The sequence below is a fragment of the Somniosus microcephalus genome, chromosome 13, assembly GCF_052327205.1.
Source record: "Somniosus microcephalus isolate GS21.2 chromosome 13, FLI_Smic_1.0, whole genome shotgun sequence".
NCBI lineage: Eukaryota > Metazoa > Chordata > Chondrichthyes > Squaliformes > Somniosidae > Somniosus > Somniosus microcephalus.
In genome coordinates, this window is record NC_140999.1 from 150141435 (window position 1) to 150166289 (window position 24855).

The 24855-nt window shown below is 46.7% G+C and overlaps 1 protein-coding gene across 2 annotated transcripts in view; it reads right to left on the reverse strand.

The window, feature by feature from the left end:
* The window catches only part of gmeb2 (glucocorticoid modulatory element binding protein 2), a 65514-nt gene that overhangs the window by 32081 nt on the left and 8578 nt on the right, over positions 1-24855 (reverse strand). For both annotated transcript variants that reach the window (XM_086005344.1, XM_086005345.1), the window contains 3 exons: positions 23388-23559; positions 10510-10601; positions 1850-1980 (listed from right to left, as the gene is read on the reverse strand). In XM_086005344.1, coding sequence (XP_085861470.1) covers positions 1850-1980; positions 10510-10601; positions 23388-23559 — 395 coding nt within the window. The remainder of the gene's footprint in view (positions 1-1849; positions 1981-10509; positions 10602-23387; positions 23560-24855) is intronic.

Below are 24855 nucleotides of genomic sequence, written 5' to 3' on the forward strand. Positions count from 1 at the left end.
GCAAATTAGTAGTTATCAGGAGGTAGATATTGGATTGTTCTTGCAAAAGAGTCGGCACAAACATACACGAGACGAATTGCATCCTTTCATGCTGTAATCTTCTATGGTTCTACCAATGTACTGTAGCAATGGACCTCCCCAAAGTCATAGGGGTAGAAATTGGGTGGAGCCGCAAACGGGGCGCCAAGCTCGCCTGGGCGCCAGATTTTGCGCTGCGATCGGAGCAGCAGCGATTGCCGGAAATTCAGCTTGAGCGCCCCAAGAGGGACACGGGGCGAGGCTCGAGGCGCTCCGCGTCCCTCTTAGGGCGCTGAAACTGAATATCGCAGCACAACGTGCCACAGCGCCACACGCTGCGGCACGGCGCGCTGCGGTACTGCAGGCCTTCCTCCCATTCTTAAATGGGGAGGGGCCTGCACCAGCGCGATGAGCGATCGCGAGTGCCGGCAAAAGAGCCCGGCACCGAGGAGAAGTGCTGGGCTCTCGGAAAACAGCTGGTAATGCCGCGGGGGGAGAACAGGAGGCCGGGGACAGAGGTGTTGGCAGGCGGCCGCCGAAAAAAACGGCCGCCCCGCACCTCCACCTTAATTTGCGTCACTGCCGCCACAGGTAGGCCCCATGAACCGGGCGCGATTAGCGAGCGGCGCTACAGAGGCGGTCGCTGCCAAATATCGCGATCGGGGCGGTAGCGGGGCGCTGCACACACCGATGACGTCATCGGTGGCGGCGCAGCGCAACAGGCTAACGCCGCCATTAGCGCCCCAGCTAAATATCGTGGGAGGCGTGGCCAGTGGCGCTAAAGCCACTGAGTGCCCTCTTTAGGCGCTAACTGGTGGCGCAGCCCACCGAATTTCTCCCCCATAATTCCTTTGTTTTTCTTGTGAGGGTATAGCATCTGTTCCCTCTAGCTTCCTTCCCATTAGGTCTGACCAGTTTGTGCAGGAGATACACAAACCGGTGAGACTTAATAGGGAGAAAAGTAGAAAGCAGATAATCTGCTCTCAGGTTTCCACCAATGCCAAGTGAAAGAAGGCATGCAACAATGGTACTGTTGGAGGAAATTTTAAAATGGCACCGTAGTGCCTGCTGAAATACTTGACATTCATTGACATTTTGCAGACACTGGCATAACAGACAGCTGACTTGATCTGCTTACACCAAACGTGTGATGCCACTTGTACAGAACAGTAATATAATTAAGTTGTTTGCTAACGGTATAATAATATAATCAACTTGTTTTTGACAATGTGATTAAGGGTTGCTAAGGTATCGGATTGGCCAAAGTTAAAGGATGCTAAAGTACCAGATTGGCCAAGGAATTAATGTAATATGGTATCTTTCCTGTTTTTAAATTGTATAAAAGGAGCGCGGCTGCTATTGTAAAGCTGAGAAACTGGCGATTGCACCAAGGGGGTGTATAGCACTTCTCCCAGAGCGCTCTGTAAATAAAAGTGTACTCGCACATTCCAGCAAGGTCCGCAGTAGTCTGAGTTTATTGCTCTATAAGTCGAAGTTGGGTATACGTCGACCCTGTATATCACTGGGTCCGTTCAGGCTCCAATTCGGCGGTAACAGTACATTGATGAATCTTCATTAGATTTCTACTTCTTCCGTGATAAGGCCAAACACGCTGGGAACTCAAAACAGGGGAGGGGACTGTAGAAATAATCTCTAGAGTTGATTCTATGATACTACCTGTTGGTGCTTCAAAGCCTCCACCACCACTTACTCTACAGTCAGCTTTCTTACTGTTCCAGCTGAAAAAAGGATGCAATTTTCTATTTACCCACCACTTCACTGCATAAAAACTAGGTTTTGTACAAAGAGCTGTACAGAACAGATCACCCACCTGCACACATTTTATGTTGATACCAGGACAAACAAACTTCTTCCAAATAAGGTTGGCTTTACTTTCTCCACAGGTTATAGGATAAATGATTTCTGGCTCTATATTATCTCCATCATCAGCAATTTTCACTTCTATAAAGAGAAAGCAAAGAAACATTTATAATTTCATAAACTGCGGAAAATGTTACTCCTGTAGATGGGGAGAATACAGGTCACTTCAGGTTAGGAATCTGGTTCAGCTCTCACTTCTACTACACTGGCCAGTGTATGTCAATATTGGCTCTTACCTCCAGCCCAAGTTACCAGACAACAGTATAGCTTTGTAATGCAGTCTGCGTGATAATCGGATGTTTGATGATTGTAATACTGAACTAGGTAATGCAGAAGAGGTTTAGACTACATGAATTATTCAAGTATTTTAATATTTTAATATATTGCTAGATCTTCTGTGACATCCCTCAAGGTGAGTTGGATGATATTCTGTTTTATCATCTGTGTGACTATGTAAATGTTCCTCCTGTAGCAAATTTAATTGTGCTGCCTGCGGTGATGTGAAAGGCAAGTTAAAATACAAAAAGCCTTTTTAATATTTGAGTCAGAAAAATAGTCCCTTAGTTTGCTCTGGCAGTTAAAAAGTTAACACTATATATTTGCATAGTATGGATTTTTAAGTGTATGGTGCCCCTGTGGCAAATTTTGTTGAGCCACTGCATTAATGTGAAAGGTACATTAAAATAAAACTAAAAGCCCATACACTCAAAAGTTATAGAGCGTACCTACACATATGTTATATCAAAAGAAAGCTGGTGATCAGGGGAGTGTCATAGGCATATTTACTTTTTGGTCAGACAAAAATTGTTCGGACAGTATACAAAGAACGTTCAAAAATCCGCTCATTAGCGGTTGACCAATCCTACCGCTCATTAGCGTTGAGTGACGTGATGGTTGACCAATTGGGGGGCGTTTCATGGCGTTTGTGGGCGGGGCCTAATCCTTCAAACTGCCGAGCTGAGGTGAGTGGCGGCCATTAAAGACCAGCCGGGCCTTAAGTGCTGGCGGCCGCCCTTCTTCACCCATAAAATCTCCCTCCGGCTCTCACCTTTTAGCGGGGGAGAGGCTGCTTTAAATTAGATCGTTCACTCAGTCGCGTCTCTCTTCATCTCTTTTGTTTTTCTTCTCTCTGGCTGGCTGCGCAGGAAAACAGAGAACCACGCGGCCCGAGAGACAGCGAGCAGGGGAGCAGTGGCGAGGGCTCCGGCTCAGCGGATCGGGCGTTCATCAGGGTTCGGCCCGCAACACATCGACCGGAGGAGCGGCGGCTCTCTCTCTCCTTCCACCCCCCTCTCTCTCTCTCTCTCTCCTTCCCCCCCCCCTCTCTCGCTCTCTCTCTCTCTCCTTCCCCCCCCCCTCTCTCTCGCTCTCTTTCTCTCTCTCTCCCGCCGACCTCACAAAATGGCGGCCGCCCTTCTTCACCCGCCGGGCTCTTGGATAAGGGAGTCTGGAGCGAAAGGCCTTCGACTGCCGCCCGGCCAACCGGGTCCAAAGGCCCGCCTGGTTAAACATGAGGAACCCCAGGCTCGCTTCTGAGCGATCGGCACCTGGCCTCCCGGTGTCGGACTGACTCCGTTCTGGTACCGAGGTGAGTTGGAGGGAGAGAGAGGGAGGGAGAGAGAGAGAGAGAGCAGGGAGGGAAGGAGAGAGAGAGAGGGGCAGGGAGAGAGAGGGCGGCAGGGAGAGAGAGGGGGAGGGAGAGAGAGGGTGAGGGAGGGAGAGAGGGGCAGGGAGAGAAAGAGGGGGGGGAGAGAGAGAGGGGAGAGAGAGAGAGAGAGAGAGAGAAGGGGAGGGAGAGAGACAGGGTGAGGGAGGGAAAGTGTGAAGGGGTGGGAGAGGGAGGGAGAGCTCGCCTTCTTCCTTCCTTCGGCCACCGCAATTCAAACTTCCCGCCGACCTCACAAAATGGCGGCCGCCCTTCTTCACCCGCCGGGCTCTGAGTCCAGCCCCTTCCCCGGGGTGTCTTCCTCTCTTCTCTATCTCCTTCCCTCACTCTCTCCCCTTCCCTCTCTCTCTCTCTCCTTCCCTCTCTCTCTCTCTCTCCTTCCCTCTCTCTCTCTCCTTCCCTCTCTTTCTCTCTCCTTCCCTCTCTTTCTCTCTCCTTCCCTCTCTTTCTCTCTCTCCCCTTCCCCCTCTCTCTGTCTCTCTCTCTCCCCTTCCCCCTCTCTCTGTCTCTCTCTCTCCTTCCCTCTCTGTCTCTCTCTCTCCTTCCCTCTGTCTCCCTCTCCTTCCCTCTCTCTCTCTCTCCTTCCCCCTCTCTCTCTCTCCTTCCCCCTCTCTCTCTCTCTCCTTCCCCCTCTCTCTCTCTCTCTTTCCCTCTCTCTCTCTCTCCTTCCCTCTCTCTCTCTCTCTCTCTCTCCTTCCCTCTCTCTCTCTCTCTCTCCTTCCCTCTCTCTCTCCTTCTCTCTCTCTCTCTCTCTCTCTCTCTCTCCCCCTCTCTATCTCTCTCTCTTCTTCCCACACAGACAGACAAACTCATTTATATGCCCTCAAAAAACCCTCGGCACCGCCGGGCACTCCAGCTAGTATTATATATTTATACAGTATAATGACTTTAAGTGTTTGTGAAAGATTTCTATTCTTTAGTAGTTGAGTAGTGGCTTAGCCACTACGAAGAAAGGTCACAGGGAGAAATGCTTCTGAGAAGGAGATTTGGGGAAAGGTCAGAGGTCACAGGAACAACATGGCTCTAGAAATTACAGATTTCATTACGGGGTGGAAGGGGAGAATGTGTGGCATGTGGCCCAAAGAGATAGGCTCGACACCAGCCACTACATCACCAAGGAAGGCAAATGGGGGCAGTTGAGTTAAGGCCTGAAATTGGGTGGACAGCCAACATACCACTTGGGAAAGCAAACAGGGCAGGTAGCATGGATAAGCCACAACCCAAAGTCCAAAACTGGGCTGCTAAAAATACAAGCAGTTAGATGCCACATTCATCAGGTGAAAAACCTGAAATTCAGGTTTTAACCACCTGATAATTTGAGAAAAAACATCCAAACATTGGGTTAAAAAACAAGGCAGCAAATGAATCTGGGTAACCTGTGCCACAGCGTCAGCACTGGTGGGAGGGCTACAACTACAGCATTGCAAGCAGCAGATAGGCTTTTTCCATTATAAATGCTTATAAAATATTGATGTGTTGAGATAATATTTTACAATGGCAAATTCCTGACATACAGGCAAGAGTCAGGATCAATGAGCCATATTTTAAGAGGGTAATATCACACCTTTCACAGGCAAAATTTTGTGCAATTACTTAACAAACAACCAAAGATGTACCCAGCAATGCTGGTAAGATTTTGGAAAAAGTGAAAGAATATATGGACCCTGACTACACAGACACAAGATCCACCAAAAGGTGGAGCTCGCCATTTCCACTTTAAGAATAGGTGCAAAAAACCCTTTCTCCCAAGTCACCAAAAGAAGGACGATTAGCTTAAAAATAAAGTCACTCCTGAATAATATGGCTTCATACTGAAATTGATCAGATTATGATTGGAACTGTCAATAAGCCATGATCTTATTGAATGGCGGAGCAGGCTTGAGGGGCCGATTGGCCTACTCCTGCTCCTATTTCTTATGTTCTTATGTTTTAGTTTTCATGCTGTTTATGAAGAGTGCAAATTCATACAGACTTACTATGCTCCAATTCTCAAAGAATTATTTTCTCCCATGGAGAATGGCAGCTAGCGATAGCTCTGGGTATTGCTCTTAAACCGGTTACTGAAGGAAAGAAATATCACACCATAGGGATTATACAGGGGGAAAAAGCTGCATAATAAACTTCTACAAATGAGATCATACACATAAATTCCTTTGTCAGTATAACCGTGGAAGCTATAAAACCATAAGGAGGGTCATTTAATCACACAATACTGTTCAACTGTGATTAAATTAACTCTCTCAGGAGGATATTGTATGTGATAAAAAGGTTATTTGAACAAAATTATTGAAATGTATGGTGCACACAACTCTCTTGGACAATATCTATTCAAACAGAAAATGGCTACAATTCAAAATTCAGACAAAAGCTCCCCTTTTCAGTGCTCATTAGCAATGATGCATATTCCAAGTATGATGCATGCATTTTCAGCACAGGAAACGATGCAAGGTATTTTTAATCCTTAGATTGATTGCCAGCTATTACAAAGGGGTAACGGTCTCTTAAAATTTCTATTTATGCACAGTGGCACTAATACAAACATTAATAAGACAGTAATGAAAACTGGAATATCTCCACCACACAAGAGTAATCCTGGGCTACAAAAAAAAGTATATCTTCCTATAATACTACAATTGTGCTTGCTTTGATGTTCTCCCATTGTCTTTTCCTTTTCACTTAATTTTACTTTTTCTAACCAAACCAACAGTATTTTTTTTTTTTAAATCAAACACTTTGGCCGGAAATTTCCTTACCGAGTTGGGTCGGGTCCTCCGAGCGACCTTAGCGTAATGGCCCCTATTAAGGCAGACATGAGCGTTTCCCAGCCCTATTAAATGGTGCGGTCCGATGACGTCATCGATGTCTCATTTCCAGTGGGGATATTTAAAGCAGCCTTGGCCACATCGTATTTGGAGGCTCATGTCGGAGTGTGGAGGGAGGATTGGAGAGGAGTGTCTTGTTGTGCAGAAATAGAAAAATTACTTCCCAAAGACAGAGGGCTGCACCCCGCTTTTCCGATGACTTCCTACACATTCTTGTGGAGGGAGTCAGAGCAGGCAGGGAGGTCCACTTCCCTGTTGATGGGTGAAAGAGACCTCCCCAAGAGAAAAAAAAGCACCTGGCTCCAAATTCCTGAGGAGGAGGTGAACAGCAGGGATATTGTAAGGCAGAACTGGGTACAGTGCCGGAAGAGCTTCAATGATCTGATGAGATCAGGAAAAGTGAGTGCAAAGCCACATTCACCTTCATCCTGATGTGCCTGTCACTACATCCCCATCATTCTGCCTTCTCAAGCCTACTCCTGCACATCATTTCTCACACCAACATACCTTGCACGTCCACCCATCCCTCTCTCTCTATGTACATACTCACATCCCCATCTGACTAACCACCCCTCACACTCACCCTCATCCTAATGCAATCATACCAACTAACACCACAGAAGGAGGCCATTTGGCATCGGCACCACACTCCCTCAGTCACCCTCTACAGATGTAAGCCACACAATCCTTACACTCATGCCATTACTCTCACTCAAACTGCTCTTCTTTTCTTCCTTGCGGGAGAAGAGAGCGCACAATAACAGGGAGAGGGAGAGAATCGGAGGTGGCCCTCCATCCTTCAGCACTTTAACTGCAGCAGAGGAGGTGGCCCTGGAGGTCTCAAGAGTTGCAGAGCTGCTGGCGGTGGGAGATGGAGAGAGGGGGACCTCTCAGCAACCTGGTGACAGAATTACATCTCATACAGCCACATAACATAAAGCAGTCACTCATTTGATGACTGATATCAGCAGCCAGTGAATGTTCATCATGTGCATAATGGTATCGTTAACCATTCTTAATATAACATTTCTAAATCATCTCTTTACTGTCCCACAGGTCCATCAAGCAAGCATGTTGGCACAGCATGTGGCAGCCATATGGGTGCAATGCAGAAAGTTTAGTAAATCTGGCCATGATGAGGCCATCCCTGGCCTCTCGGGCAGCAATGTGCTCCAGTGCTGCTGGCATCTGGACCTCAGGTTCCTCCTGCTCCTCCTCCTCGTCTTCCAGCTGATGCTCCTCCTCCTCTGAAGAGGTTGTGCGCTCTACGCCTTGCTCCTCATGCAGCTCTAATCCTCGTTGCTGACGATTCTGGAGACCCTGGCTGGTGCGTACTGAAGGGCTCCTCCAGATCTGTCAAGGCATCTGAAGTGCATCTTCAGCATGCCTATTGTTCACTCTATGACACATCTGGTGGACATGTGGCTTTCATTATAGCGCTCCTGAGCCTCATTGCTTGGCGTCCTCAAGGGTGTCATGAGCCACGTCTTTAGTGGATAGCCCTTGTCTCAAAGCAGCCAGCCGGTAAGTCTGTTTGGCAGTGTGAAGAGCTGAGGGAGGGTGGACTGGCGCAGGACAAAAGAGTCATGACAGCTGCCAGGGAATTTGGCGCACATATGCATGATGATCTTCCTATGGTTGCAGATGAGCTGAACTTTGAGGGAGTGGAAGCCCTTGCGGTTCACAAACACTCCAGGGTGATGTGGGGGTACCCTGATGGCAACATTTGTGCAGTCGATGATGCCCTGCACCTGTGGGAGGCCAGCCAAAGCGGCATAGCCAAGCACCCGCTCAGTAACACTGGCCTCATTAGTGGCAAAGTTTACATAGTTGGCTGGCTTGTTAAACATGGCATCGGTGACCTGTGTGATGCACCTGTGGGCGGCCGACTGCGATATGCCATAAAATTTCTGCTGCAGATCTGTGGAAGGGGGTCTGAGGCGAAGAAGTTGAGGGCACTGGTGACTTTGACAGCTACTGGCAAGGCATGTCCACCAGGTCCTCTGGGCTGCATGTCTTACTTCAGCAAGCTGCAAATGTCTGCGATGACCTGGCGCGATAGCCTGAGCCTCCTTTGGCACTCCTGCTCAATCATGTTGAGGAAGTTCATCCTCTGCCTGTTCACGCTGTGTTGGGGGTATCTCCTCCAGCGCGGTGCAGCCCTGCTCTGATGCCCTCTGTCCTGTGGAGCATCAGGTCATTGAGGGGAAGGTTGGTGGTGTTGTTGCTGCTGCTGCTGGTGGTGGGGCCCATCGTGGTCCGATTCTGAGTATAAGCGGCACCCATGTTGATTAAAAGATGGCAGGTCAAGTAGAGATCAGAGGAGCAATCTGTCAATGTTGTGACAGTTACTAGCAATGTGGTGAGAGTGGCTTCTGAGGTTGCAGCGAAGACTTTCAAACTCTAGACAGCTAAATCTGTGCTCAAAATGGAGTCAACAAGAACCTTTCCCATAGGCAAGTAAACAGGTGTCAATGTGGGAGTATTTATTTGCATTTCCATGTTGTGCATTAATGACATCGATCGTGATTCAGCTTCTGCCTCAGGTTGACAGGCGTAGTTCCCGAGCTGCGTGATTCCCGTGGTCATCCAGTGAAATTCAAAAGGTCTGGTTAAAATCCCTGTTAAGGGTCTCACAACAAGGATATAATGAGATAAATTAGGTCGCCCAACTCTGCCGTTCGGGTCTGTGGCACGCTGGCAAACGCGCCCGAGTTAAAGGCACGAGGAGGCGGGATGACGGCGCATTCCCAACACGCTCCCATTTTCTGCAACTTTTACTGCCGACCCGCCTCCAAACCAGCAAGCATGGCAGCGGGAAAATTCCGGCCTTTATTTACCTTCTTTTTCCTAGATCCTGTCATTTATTTTGGTTGTGGGAGCAATTAAAAAAAAACTCCAAGGATCGTTCCTTTTAGCCAAGTGAACAGCAAAGGAATAAAGATTGGCGTGCTTGCATTATGGGCAATTTTTATGCATCAAAACAGAAAGGGGCTGTCAGCAAATGAACACACCTGTTGCAGCTCACAGTAATAGAGCATGCCTGGACGAATAAATGCATCTACAGCACGCCACAATTTAATTATACGGAGAAAATTATGTTTTACAAAAATATAAAGACACTAATATTAGTTGGAAACCAATCTAAATTTCAAACTGCTTTAGAAGTTTTTTTTCTTTAGAAAATTTCTATGGTGAATAAAATGCCCAAATCTTAGAAACAGTTCTGCTAGTGCATAATTGCTCATTCTGGCATTACGTAGTGGAATCCATTTTCAAGCACAAAAGCTGTGAGAGAAACAGTTATGTTGAAAGATTATTTTATTTAGAGGGTGTTGTTTCCATGGTAAAGTACCTTGCAGAATCAATTCGCTCACTGATGGGATTTTGAAGCTCACATCAACTGACTGGGAGGGCAGCCATGCCACCTAAAAACCTAGGTCCTCATAATGCTACAGCACTGTAGAAGGTACATCTACCAACATTTAGAAGATTTGTTTAATCACAAAAATGTACATAATTTCCCTTTGGGTATCCTTCCCCTTTAACTCTGATCTGCGGCAACACCACAGACTAGCCAGGAAATTACAGCCATAGAATAGCTTTCTGAACTCTCCTCTGTTGCAGTTCCTTGACTGATCAATAGTGGCACCATAGAGTATATTCAGTTGAAAACAAGGCCTTGAAAACAAGGCCGTACAGAATCATTTTAACTGAGAAATTAAAACAGTTGCCGTTTCTTTTACACGGAATGCAAACATTTGGCTCAAAGTGTAATCAATTCAATTAGAGTGAAATACCAATTTTTGAACAACTACAAACATGCAATCTAGATGGGAAATATTCAAAAATATTGCTTTAAACATTTCAGTGTTCCCCAGATACAACTGGTGCTCATTTTTTTGAAGCTTCAATGTTATTTTCTAGAAGGAATGTAAGCCGTCTCCTCATCAAAAAATGTACAACTCTAACTTAGCCATTCCTTCAGTCACCACCACTTAGATCTATTTTCAGAACACCAACTCTCTGGACGAGAGTAGGCAGAGTGGGTTTCCAGTGCAAAACAAGATTATTGCCACAATCTAACACAGTTTACTATTTGTATGTAGCCATTACACTTACCAATAATATCACCTTTCTGGATCAGTGTGGAAGAAGATGAATAGGTTCCAGGAGTGTTGACAGAATCCATACTATCGTCACTTAATCCTCCACTGCTTAGTCAGAGACAAAGAATTTTGTAAGTATTCGAGTAATGTAACCAGCCGAACCTCAATATCATGTATACAAATGTCATGTATATAAATTTAATAACTTGTATTTAGTGTGAAACACAGAATTTCAATGACAGATGTTTCACTCAAATCAACTGTCAGTCTATGTTTTCAAAGCATTTAATTAATAACCACTTTAAACAAATGCAGTACCACTTGGTCAGTGTCTAAGTGTTACATTTTTACCAATAAAATTGTATCACAGGAGGACTGGCTGTTGCGGTACCTTCACCTCTGGGGACTTACTTCAAACACTGCCAACTTGATGGGATAAAAGACTTTTCTCTCTGTTGTAAGGGGAGGCTTTGCTCTGTGGCTAGCTGGGCTATACCTCGTCTACAAATGCCTCACTTTGACAGTGGCTGAAACATTGGCAAAAATTTCCCAGAATTGGCATCCTTTGCCTTTAACAGTACAAAATCAACCCAAAAACTGCATCACAAAATTAGTAAAATAATTAGTACTTGACAGTACCCTTTCCCAATTCTGATTTACCAGGTGATATAATTTGCACTCACTTCAGGTATGAAAATACTTTAAACGTGATCACCATATGAAATTAAAACAGAAAGATTTTAGAAGTTGAAATTTGCCATCTGTATAATCACCAATCACTTTCTTATATCCCAAGATATTCTCATCATGCATGTCAAGGCTTGATGATAGGACTTATGCCTTTATAAAGCAATTCATTTGAAGCTCATATTTGACTCAGCAAGACCTTTCCATAGCATTCATTGAGCCAATTATTAACACAACTATAAAAATGATATAAAACGAGGCACTAAAAATTATGTATTTTGAAATAGATGATAAAATACGGTTTTGTTCAGTATTCATTTGCTAAAACTATTATAGTTCCCTACTCACTCAAGACTAAAATAATGCAGTCAGCAAGGGTAGAATTTTTTCATGAACACGGATAGTGATGATACCTAAACCCCAAGATTTTGAAGCTCTGCCATAGTGTTGCAGGAATTTGGACCTGTGACCACCCATTTTCCCAATCAGCAAATTCAGCAGCAAAACCGAGCCTGCACAAGTCTCATTTAAATGACATATTTTTGTAAATGACGCTTTTCACTGGAATTCCCAGCTGCGGGTGGGGGACCGCCCACAGCGTGCTGCTCTCTCATTTTATATGGCCGTATTGGAAATCCTGGGACCTATGGCAGGTGAACGTCTTGATGGTGGAAAAATGTTTTGTTTTTTACCACCTCCAGCCCTACAGCCCTCCAAGATCTCTGCTCTCCTCCAATTCTGGCCTCGTGCACCCCGATTTTCATCGATCCACCATTGGCGGCCGTGCCCTCAGCTGCCTAAGCCCTAAGCTCTGGAATTCCCTTTCTAAACTTCTCCACCTTTCTACCTCTCTCTACTCCTTCAAGATGCTTCTTAAAACCAACCTCTTTGGTCATCTGCCCAAATATCTCCTTATGTGGCTTGGTGTGAAATTTTCTTTGATAATGCTTCTGTGAAGTACCTTGGGACGTTTTACTGTGTTAAAGGCACTATATAAATGCAAGTCGTTGTTGCTGCATTTCCAGGCAATGTTACTGCATTTTTCTCCATGAATTAGATGCTTCTGTTGCAAACACGGCCATGATGCCATCAGTTAGCAGCAGTCCATGGTGGCTGCACTTTTAGAAGATGAGGACTTCCCTCTGCATCCACAGCTGCTGGCCCCACCAAGAACCCCCCTAACAGCAGAGAAGTGTTTCTGGTTCTAAGCCTGACTATCAGTTTGCTGTTCCACATCTGCCACCAATACTTGCAAGAAAAACGTGCCAAGCATCTCTGGCATAATGAAAGACTATGGCCCCGATTTTCGGGCAGCCGTCGGGCGGCTTTTCATGCGGCTGTGGTCCGAAAATCGCAGAAAAGGCGGGTCGGGACTCCCCCCCGCCTGATTCCCCGCCCCGTCCGACTTTCGGACTGCCGTTTTCACGCGCCCCGCTTCAGTCCCGCCCGCCGCTGGCGGGAATGGTCGTCGGAGCACTAACAAACAATTATCTGCTTGTTGAAGTGGATTTTCCCGTGCCGTTGCGACTTTGGGGCTTTCCCCACCTGGAACCCGCCTGCAGAGAACCCCGCCGATGAGAGCTGGCGTGAAAACAGCTGGCTTGCTTGCTTGCAGCAGCAGGTCGCTGAGGGCTGAAGATATTTAAAGAGGCAGCATTTGCAGGCTGCAGGACCTTGTTGATCAAGGTTTGGGGGAACTTTTTGAAGCCTTAGGAGCAGCTGCAGAAAGTTGGAGCCTCACACACTTCTTCAGTGTGAGCTCCTGGGAAGCCCCTCTCACCACCCTAACTCAGGACCTCCTCAACCGAGGCATCTGCTAGAAGCATGGGAGACCTTTGGCACCTTCCCTTCCTGGCATTAGAGGATCTCCAACAGCAGAGGTGGCAGCAGCAGAACCAGGAACAGCAGGATGATTACCAGGAGCACCAGGCTGCTGCTCACTCACCTGAAGCTGCACAAGCCAGAAGGGGCCAGCGCTTGGAAGTGGCTTGAGAGCACCTTGCTGCGCTTTAGGGGGCCAGTGGAACCCGTTTCTGCACTGGCAGTCCTACTCAGAAGGACTTCCATGAAGATCTGGTTTCTCTGTTCAACAGATGGCCAACGCTCCTCAAGAGATGTCATTCTCTTATGAGCACTCACCATGTTTTCCGTATGCTGGCGAGTTATCTCCTCCATGGAGGTTGCCAACCTTTCCATGGTGCTGCGTTCATGCACCAATGACTCCACAAAGGCTCTGCTCATGGTCGCTATGGACTTCTCCATTCGCTCCACACTTGCAGCGACCCTGGAGACAAAACCTGCCAGAGACTCCTGCATCTGTGCATGGAGATCCATCACCTCTTCTCTTGCGAATGGACCCAGAGGCAGAGGGTCGAGGTGCAGCGCAGCTGAGCTGAGCTGGCAGAGCCCTGCGCCCTCCGACGAGGACTCTCCACTGCTGTCCCTGTCTCCAGAATCTGCTGAGGCTCACTTGTGAGCTGTGAAACACCAGGTGACAACACTACTCTATGTCCCAAAGGTCCCCCCGAGGTGTGAGTGTCTGCGCTGGTGCTGTGCCCTCAGAGGTTGGAGCTTCCTCTGAGGAGTCTGGCTGCACAGCCTCTTCCTCCTCCACAGTGAGGACAGGGGCTCTGGATGGTACTGTGGGGGAGTAAAGGAAGGAAATAGAGATGTAATGCCAAGGTTCTTCTGGTGACTCCCAGCGAGTTGGCATCTGCTGACACCTGCATCCATGCAGCCTTGGTCTCAGTGAGAGGCCTCTTCCTGCCTGACCTAGGGAAGAGGACCTCCCGGTGGGCCCTAACCCCATCCAATAATGCCTGCAGTGAAGCCTCGTCGAATTTGAAGGCAGCTCGGGGTCTGGCACTGGCCACAGCTGCTGCAGGCTCCTCTGCCATCCTGTATGGTTCATTTGGAAGCCTTCAGAGGATGCAGTGCTTGCCATGGACCTTGAAAGCACCACGAATGATGACATCATAGTGTGGGGATTTCTGACTCGATTTAGACAATTAGCAAGGCTTCCCACATGCTGGGAATTAATTGGCCAATTGAGGGAAAATTGCGTGGGGCTGGCTGACACTTTTTTATGTGTGTCAGAAACCCCACATTCGGGGAAATCCGACCATTTCCCACACAAGCCGAAAATTGGGCCCTATGTTGTTTGAAATGGTATTTCCCAGAGGGTTTGGGAGTTCCCAACTTGGTTTTGTGGAATACTTGATGGGCCCCACAAGAAATGTATGCAAGGGTTAGGAGCACACTTACCATTCCCTTCCCCGTGATACCGGTAAACTTGTTCCCCGTTTGCAGCCAAGTGCAAAGGATCTGGGTGACTGCATTGAGTGAGGCCACAGCCTGTCCCCATGCAGCTTGCACCTATGCTTTTACTGAAGAGTGGTCTTCAATTCATTCCTCCTTTGATGTATTTCCTGCAGCTGGAGTTCCAACTCTTCAACATTAAATGGTGCAATATTGATAATATATCTTCACTGTGCCATTGTAATAAATTTATCCTGCTTTCTGTTCCCACCAGCTTACAGCTTCCCTCTGTGCCTCTCTTGGCATCCTACGAAGGGCCCAGCAAGGCACTCATCGCTGCCGCCTTACGAGCAGCAACCCCAAATGTCCCATCCTGCTCTCTCGCCGACCTTCCCGCCCAGCGCGCCCACTGGGGGCTAATCTTGCCAATCTCCCTCCCATGTAACTCATCCCCCCCAGCGCTGACCCTGTGGATGCTGGCAGTGGGGCAGCCATCACCGACCCTCTCCGCATCTCCCTCCAGAATGTCCTTTCACTTGCGAACAAGGCCCTTGCCATCCATGAGCTTATCATGGATGATTGCATCGACATCATGGCCCTAACGAAACTTGGTTGAGGGTTGATGACACCTTACCCTTAAATGAAGCCTCCCCGCCTGGCTATACCTTCTACCACTTGCCCCGCTCAGACCGCCGTGGTGGCGGTGTGGCTCTCATCACCAAATCACACCTTGGCCTGTCCCCCTATTCGTCCAGCACTTTCTCCTCCTTTGAGCATCTCACCTTATTCCAGCCTTCTCACTTCTCATTTAAAATTCTTGTTCTCTACCGCCCACCAAAGTACCATAAAAATTTTACTACCGAGCTATCTTCACTGCTCTCCTCCCTCAGCTTCTGCACCGAATGACTTCTCATTCTCGGTGATTTCAACCTCCATCTCAATTCATCATGCTCTCTCTCCTCTGAGTTCATTAGCCTCCTATCCTCCTTTAATCTCTCCCTCCATGTAAACTCCCCAACCCATATTCACGGCCACCCCCTCGACCTTGCCATCTCTCGTGGCCTCGCTACTCTCATTGTGTCAATCGCAGATAAGGCATTCTCTGACCACTTCCTCGTATCGCTCTCCACCCACATCCCCCTTCCACCCATCCCCAACCCTATTTCCTTCTGTGTCTGCCCCTGGAAAAAACTCTCTCCCAACTCTCTTGCAACTGCACTTATGAAATCCCAACTGTCCAGCCTTTGGCCCTCCATTCACCATGACATTTCTGCAGCTACCGATCTGCTCAACCACACCCTCACCCCCACCTTTGATGCCCTAGTCCCTATTAAAAAACAATTACTCTCTCTCACCCTGGTCATTCCCCTGGTATGGCTCTCATCTTCGCTCCCTTAAGTCCAACAGACGCCAACTTGAACGGATATGGCAGACAACTGGTTTAGCCATTCACCGCCAGATCTGGCTGGAGCACATAAAGCATTATAGGGTCCTGCTCTCATCTGCCAAAATTGCTCACTATTCCAGAATCATTCTGGACTGCAAAGATAAACCCCGGCTTCTATTCTCCACTGCTAACCGTCTTTTTAAACACCTCTCCCCTGTCTCCTCCACCCTCACCTCCGACAACAAGTATGAGGAGCTCTTGGACTTCTTTGTCTCTAAGATTGAGACCATCCGTTCAACTGCCTCTGCCACTTCCCTTGCTTCCCCTAGCCCACTGGGCCAAACTTCCTCTAAGGTTCCCCCCTGCCCTAGCCCTGAACTCACATCTTTCTCCAGTTTCTCTCCGATCTCCCCTCATTACCTCTCCGCGCTCATCTTGTCCATGAGATCCACTTCCTCCTCCCTCGACCCTATTCCCACCAAACCGCTGACCACCTAACTTCCTTTTCTGGCTCCCATGTTAGCTGACATTGTTAATGGTTCTCTCTCCTCAGGTACTGTCTCCCTCTCCCTCAAATCTGCCATCATCACCCCTCTCTTCAAAAAACCAACCCTTGACCCCTCCGACCTTGCAAACTACCGCACCATCTCCAACCTCCCTTTCCACTCCAAAGACCGTGAACATGTTGTCGACTCCCAAATCCGTGCCCATCTTTCCCACAATTCCATGGTTGAATCCCTCCAATCAGGTTTCCGCCCTTGCCACAGTACCGAAACGGCTCTCATCAAAGTCACAAATGACATCCTTTGTGACTGTGACAAAGGTAAACTATCCCTCCTCGTCCTTCTTGACTTGTCTGCAGCCTTTGACACGGTTGACCACTCCATCCTTCTCAAACGCCTCTCATAATAAGAACTTAAGTAGGAGCAGGAGTAGGCCATGCGGCCCCTCGGGCCTGCTCCGCCATTCAATAGGATCATGGCTGATCCGAACCTAGACTCACGTCCACTTCCCTGCCCGCTCCCCATAACCCTTAATTCCCTTATCAGCTAGGAAACTGTCTATCTCCGTTTTAAATTTATTTAATGTCGCAGCTTCCACAGCTCTCTGAGGTAGCAAATTCCATAGATTTACTACCCTCTGAGTGAAGAAGTTTCTCCTCATCTCAGTTTTGAAACGGCAGCCCCTTATTCGAAGATTATGCCCCCTAGTTCTAGTCTCACCCATCAGTAGAAACATCCTCCCCGCATCCACCCGATCAAGCCCCCTCAGAATCTTATATGTTTCGATAAGATCGCCTCTCATTCTTCTGAATTCCAATGAGTAGAGGCTCAACCTACTCAACCTTTCCTCATAAGTCAACCCCCTCATCTCCGGAATCAACCGAGTGAACCTTCTCTGAACTGCCTCGAGAGCAAGTATATCTTTTCTTAAATATGGAAACCAAAACTGTACGCAGTATTCCAGGTGTGGCCTCACCAGTACCCTGTATAACTGAAGCAAGACTTCCCTGCTTTTATACTCCATCCCCCTTGCAATAAAAGCCAAGATTCCATTGGCCTTCCTGATCACCTGCTGTACCTGCATACTAACCTTCTGTGTTTCATGCACCAGGACCCCCAGATCCCTTTGTACTGTAGCACTTTGCAGTTTCTTTCCATTTAGATAAAAACTTGCTCTTTGATTTTTTCTGCCAAAGTGCATAACCTCACACTTTCCAACATTATATTCCATCTGCCAAATTTCTGCCCACTCACTTAGCCTGTCTATGTCCTTTTGCAGGTTATTTATGTCCTCCTCACTCACTGCTTTCCCTCCCATCTTTGTATCGTCGGCAAACTTGGATACGTTGCACTTGGTCCCCTCCTCCAAATCGTTAATATAGATTGTAAAGAGTTGGGGTCCCAGCACTGACCCCTGCGGAACACCACTAGTTACTGATTGCCAACCCGAGAATGAACCATTTATCCCAACTCTCTGTATTCTGTTAGATAGCCAATCTTCCACCCATGCCAGTATATTACCCCCAATCCCGTGATTTTTTATCTTATGCAGTAATCTTTTGTGTGGCGCCTTGTCAAATGCCTTTTGGAAGTCCAAATACACCACATCCACTGGTTCCCCTTTATCCACCCTGTTTGTTACGTCCTCAAAGAATTCGAGCAAATTTGTCAAACATGACTTCCCCTTCATAAAACCATGCTGACTCTGTCCGATTAAATTATGCTTATCCAAATGTCCTGTTACTGCTTCCTTAATAATGGACTCCAACATTTTACCAACCACAGATGTTAGGCTAACTGGTCTATAGTTTCCAGCCTTTTGTCTACCTCCCTTTTTAAATAAGGGCGTTACATTAGCAGCAGTCCAGCTGGGTGGGACTGCACTTGCCTGGTTCCATTCTTATCTTTCAAATCGTAGCCAGTGCAGTAACCTGCATCACCTTCTCTTCCCGCTCCCGCATCGTTACCTCTGGTGTCACAGAATCACAGAAACCCCACAGTGCAGATAGAGGCCATTTCGGCCCATCGAGCCTGCACCGACACATATCCCACCCGATCCCCGTAACCCCTACACCAACACATATCCCACCCTATCCCCGTAACCCCACGTATTTAATCCCCCTAACACTAAGGGTCAATTTATCATAGCCAATCAACCTAACCCGCACATCTTTGGACTGTGGGAGGAAACCGGAGCACCCGGAGACCCCAAGGATCTATCCTTCGTCCCCTCATATTTCTCATCTACATGTTGCCTGTTGGCGACATCATCCAAAAACACAGCGTCAGTTTCCACATGTACGCTGACGACACCCAGCTCTACCTCACTACCACTTCTCTCGACCCCTCCACAGTCTCTAAATTGTCAGACTAATTGTCCGACATCCAGTACTGGATGAGCAGACATTTCCTCCAACTAAATATTGGGAAGACCGAAGCCATTGATTTCAGTCCCCACAACTCCGTTTCCTAGCCACCGACTCCATCGCTCTCCCTAACATCTGTCTGAGGCTAAACCACACTGTTCGCAACCTTGGTGTCATATTTGACCCTGAAATGAGTTTCCGACCATATATTCCCAGCATAGCCAAGACCGCCTATTTCCACCTCTGTAACATCGCCCGTCTCCGCCCTTGCCTCAGCTCATCCGCTGCTGAAACCCTCATCCATGCCTTTGTTACCTCTAGACTGGACTATTCCAACGCACTCCTGGCTGGCCTCCCACATTCTACCCTACATAAACTTGAGGTCATCCAAAACTCAGCTGCCTGTGTCCTAACTCACACAAGTCCTGTTCACCCATCACCCCTGTGCTCGCTGACCTACATTAGCTCCCCATTAAGCAACACCTCGATTTCAAAATTTTCATCCTTGTTTTCAAATCCCCCCATGGCCTCGCCCCTCCCTATCTCGTAATCTCCTTCAGCTGCCCCCACCCCCCCCCCCCATATATCTGCGCTCCTCTAGTTCTGCCCTCTTGAGCATCCTTGATTATAATCGCTCAAACATTGATGGCCATGCCTTCTGTTGCCTAGGCCCTAAACTCTGGAATTCCCTGCCTAAACCTCTCCGCCTCGCTACCTTTCTTTCCTCCTTTAAAAGACACTCCTTAAAACCTACCTCTTTGACCAAGCTTTTGGTCACCTGCCCTAATTTCTTCTTATGTGGCTCGGTGTCAAATTTTTGTCTTTTAATACTCCTGTGAAGCACCTTGGGATGTTGTACTACGTTAAAGGCGCTATATAAATACATATAAATAATAACTTGCTCTTTGATTTTTCTGCCAAAGTGCATAACCTCACACTTTCCAACATTATATTCCATCTGCCAAATTTCTGCCCACTCACTTAGCCTGTCTATGTCCTTTTGCAGGTTATTTATGTCCTCCTCACTCACTGCTTTCCCTCCCATCTTTGTATCATCGGCAAACTTGGATACATTGCACTTGGTCCCCTCCTCCAAATCGTTAATATAGATTGTAAAGAGTTGGGGTCCCAGCACTGACTCCTGCGGAACACCACTAGTTAAGGGCTAGCTACAGCCCTTTGAGAACTGCTGTTTCACTAGATTTTCTGATTCCAAGACAAGTGTGCTAAAAGTCAAGCTCTCTGGCAAGCTACTCATGTGCTTGTAGCCTATTTAAATTAGAAGGAAGAGACTCTCATCAGAAAACTGAGCCAGGCTTGCCCTCTGTGCTGCAGGCATAGGCAGGCCTGCTCATTGGCAGCTCGACCTCATTATTCCCATTATCAAAAAAATAGGGGTTCTAGTATACACATGACAAATAAATTGTTCTTTTTGTTAGCTTAAGGTGCTGCTAAACAAGATATGAAGTGTGATATTTCTGACAACAGAACAGTAAAATAGTGCAGGTGCCCTTAATCAAGGCACTCAGTAACAGACTATGACATGAACAACTTATGATTGCAAAGAATAAAATAATACACTAAAAATAAATTTCCATAAAATTGTGTATTGTACTATTGTGCAGTAATGATTTTCTTTATGGTTTAAGTAGTTAATGCATTAAAAAAAACAACATACAGTAGCATTCTTTTGTTGGAAATGATCTGCGAAGAGAAAATGTGATCTTGTCAAATTGAGTGTACTTTATCTGTGGTTAAGCCATGGGTGAATGCACTTTGAAAATTGAGCATTTACTGGCTCCTTCAATCAGTGTACCTGTAATGTGCTTTCTGTTTTCTCTCACAGCCCTTCTGAATATTATATAAATAGTGGCACATAAGTGCAGCAGTCCTGTAAAGTATGGCGAACTTGTATCAGGTTATATAAGGTTACAACAAGCTACATATTGTATAAGAACATAAGAAATAGGAGCAGGAGTAGGCCATGCAGCCCCTCGAGCCTGCTTCGCCATTCAATAAGATCATGGCTGATCTTTGACCTCAACTCCACTTTCCCGCCCGTTCCCCATATCCCTTGATTCCCTTAGAGTCCAAAAATCTATCGATCTCAGCCTTGAATACACAGATACAGAGAAAAGTTAATTCTACTCTACCTCAATCTCAGAAGAGCATCTCTCATTGCACCAATGTGACATATCCATTTACCACACGAGCCATCCTTGTGGCCACAGGACCCCAAAAACACAGCTTCTAGCAGCTACGTCTGAACCTGAATTCTCAGGAATCCAAATGAAAGTGTCAGGAGTCAAATGAAATCTTTCACAAGTCTGCACTGAATTTTAGCAGTTTTGCACTGAAGGGCTCAATTATTGGAGTATCTTGCTGGTACCCCTTTAACTAAACTACCAAGAGTCAAAGTTTAATAATAAGACTCTCATGATCCTGATGAACATCATGTCTTTGATTAAGACATGATGAGGTACCTTATCATTAAGCCTTTGATAAGGTACCTCACACTAGGTTACTTCACAAGAGCAGTGGGAATTTAATATGTTTGATTAGGAACTGACTTCAATCCCACAGCCAACAACTGTGGATCAGCCTGGAGGCAGGCTACTAGTGACGTCCCCCAGGGATCAGTGTTAAGCGCACTACCGTTCACTGTTTTTATTAATAACCTGAACAGCAGTGTTGAGGCAAGGTCAGTAAATTTGCAGATGATCCTAAAATTTGTGCAAGAGTTAAGACTGTAGGAGTTCAAGCTTTTGCAAAAAGATTTAGATGTGCTAGGGAAATGGGCGAACAGTGGCAAACGACATTTAAGCTAGATCAATGCAGTGTCATGCACGTAAGTAGGACCAACAGAGAATATACTTAAGATTTATAAGGAGCGATACTGAATGTGGTTGAGAGAGAAAAGAATCTAGGTGTTATCGTGCACAGATCACTGAAGTTCACGGTCAGTGTAGAGAAGCCACAGCCAAAGCAAGCAGGGCATTGGGTTGTATTAACAGAACCACTCAGCACAAATCAAAGACACTATTCTGTCAATATACAGGTCATTGGTTAGACTGCATCTGGAGTACTGTGCCCAGTTTTAGTCCCCTCACATGGTGGGTGATATTGTGGCCTTGGAAAAAGGTTTAAAAAGGAGCTATAAGAATCATTCCTAGCTTAACGAGCCATAGATACTCAGATAGGCTTAAAGAGCTGGGTCTGTTTACTTTAGAGCAGCACAGACAGAGGCAACCTGATAGAGGTGTATAAAATAAGGTACGGGGCAAATTGCATGCCTATTGATAAGATTATTTCAGTTTGACAGATTGGCAAGGACCAGGGGCCATGCATTTAAACTACGCAAAAGTAGGAATAGGCTAGCTGTTAGGCGGTTCTTTTCCCCAGAGAGTAGTGAGCCTCTAGAATACATTGTCAGCTTGTGTGGTGTATGCTGACTCTGCATGCCTTCAAGAGGGAGCTGGACCGATTCTTGGCTGGGGCAGAGATTGCATCATATAGAAGGTAAGTGCATTAACAGTTAACGTGTGCATGGTCCTGTGAAGTGCCTTGGTATGTTTTACTATGTTAAAGGTGCTATATAAATACAAGTTGTTGTTGTTGTGATCTCCTGGTCTGGTTTTGATCAGCTGAGGAGATCAGAGAGGAATTTCCCAGATGTTTTTTCCCCCTATTGGCCCCGTTTTATTTTCTGTTTTTTTGCCTCTCCCAGTCACCAGTGATAGGAATGTAGCATTTACTTGAGCTCTCTAAGCACAACTGATGGATATTCTACAAAACATTTTTTAATCTGCAACTAGGAGCTCAAGGTCCCAGGGTGCTCAACTTTAACCTCAGGCTTTTGACACTACAAGCATGGAGTACCAGAAAACAAACCTCCAGGAACTGAGCCTTTTGCTATCATGATGAAAAAATGTATTCATTTCAGAAATGTTTGTATTCAGTCTAGGGTTCTGTAAATTTGGACTCAGTTTCAAACTTTTGCACATGTTGGCTTCCAGAAGCTCAGTTAAATATTAACTTTTCGCAAATAGATTGGAAATGCGCAGCAACAAAACATGAAGCTTTTACAATTTAGATCATTAATAGCTAAATAAAGTAAGCAGTGACTATGGTAAAGCCTTCTCTTCGGAAGTTGAAATGAAATACAACATTGACAACCCAGGCCTGCTCACCTCCTCCCAAATGGAATACCGACAGTCATCATCTCACCATCTCCATGGCTAAAGGCACAGTCAATCTGGGTCACTGAATGCATTGTTGTGATTTTCTGACTGCCTACTCATGATTTCCACAGAGCAGCGAGATCTATAATGTGCTGATAATTCATTTACTAACTCTGTCTGATTACCCATTTACGTGTTACTTACAATCATAAACCATGAACACAAACCATTCATGGTACATCACACTGCATAATTGGGTTTTCCTTTTTCTTGTTAAAGGAAATTTCATCTTAAAGCTGAAAACTGCTTCAGCTACAGTAATAGATAAACTTAACATCTTGTCTTTTAAAAGGAAAATAATTGGGTAGCAATAATGCCAACAGTTGCCCAAAACCAACAGCTGCATTAAGCCAGCAGTTGTTTAGATCAGCATCTACAGAATTTGGAAGCACTAGAAGATCTGATGTCTAGACTAAATACACACAAGAATCTAGAGCATGTCTCCCTACCTAGGCTGTGTTGATTTGAAGTCTACCAAAACTGTCTTAACCTCTTCGACTGTATTTCCATCTGATGGGGTGTCAGGCGTTGTCACGACAACCACCTCTTCCACGTGAACGCTGACGTCTGGAGTAGCCATGGCTATAGCTTGAAGTAAGTTGATGACAGAAGTTTGTCCAGCTAAAAGGAAAGCATAAATTCAACAAATTACTAAGCTTACAAAAAAGTGCATTAGTGAGAGTCATTTGAATTAACTGGTCAAAGAAGAGAAACAAGCTTAATGCTTCAGTGTCAATAGACACTTCAACTCTTGGCTTTGTAAAGTGCCCATGAGGCGTAATTTAATTATTTTAACCAATCAACTGGCAACCATGCTGTGTGGCATAAACTATGAGTTTCATAGAACTGACTGGCAGCTGTTGAGTGTTTACTTGAAGATTTTCAGCACGCACTAAAAACATACGTGGACTGATTCCCCATTTGGGCGCTTCCATTTAGGAGCGGTGCTTGCAAGGAAATCGTAGGCCTGCAAAGTTTGATTATCGACCCATTAAAATTAGTGGATGGAAACTCAGTAGCTGCAGACCTGCAAACTTCTAACTAGCTGTCCCTGCGAGTGCCACTCCTGCCCAAGAACGCCTGGTCAAGGAATCAGCGTTATAGCCTTTTTAAGATTCTAAGGGGGGAAAATTTGGTTGTTTTGCGCCTCCCGTTAGCGGGCAAAAAGCAACTAGCGCCTGGTCGCGGCGCCGCCAATGCCTCCCGCGAAATTCAGTGGGAAGTTAGTGGTGGCGGTAACCGGTAGTGCCCCGCGGTGCTGCACCGCCGGCGATGATGTCATCGGCGTGCGTAGCGCCCCGCTCGCAATCTTCGGTAGTGCCCGACGGGGTCAGGGGGGGCGCCTACCTGCGGCTGGGGAGGCACTCCGCTCCCGTCCCTGGCCTCCTTACCCGCCCCCCCCCCCCCCCACCCGCGGAGTGCTGGCTGTGCTCCATGAGCCCGGCACTTCTCTTGAGTGCCGGACTCTTTTGCCGGCACTCCTGATCCCCAGGGGCCCAGCTGGGCCCCGGGTCGCGCTACGCGAGGCCCCTCCCCTTTAAGAAGGGGAGGAAGGCACTGCGCCACGATATTCCCTCGCAGCGCCCCAAGAGGGAAGCGGGGTGCTTCCAGTAGCGTCCCGCTTCCTTCTTGGGGTGCTACCACTCAATTTCCGTCACGGGGGCGCTAATTTTTCCAGGGCGCCCTGGTGAAGTTAGCGCCCCAAAGGGGGCGCGACTCAATTTTTAGCCCTAAGTGTCTATTTAAAAAGCATAATGCATTCTTTCTAGTCTCTCAAATCTCCTTGTTCCTTTTTCATACTTTCTTACTGACTGAAATATCTGTACTCAGCGGAAGTATAAAACTAATTATTCCTCTCCTTGCCAACCTCCCCCCCAACCTTTTAAGAACTATTCTTGTGCATATTGTCATGGAAAC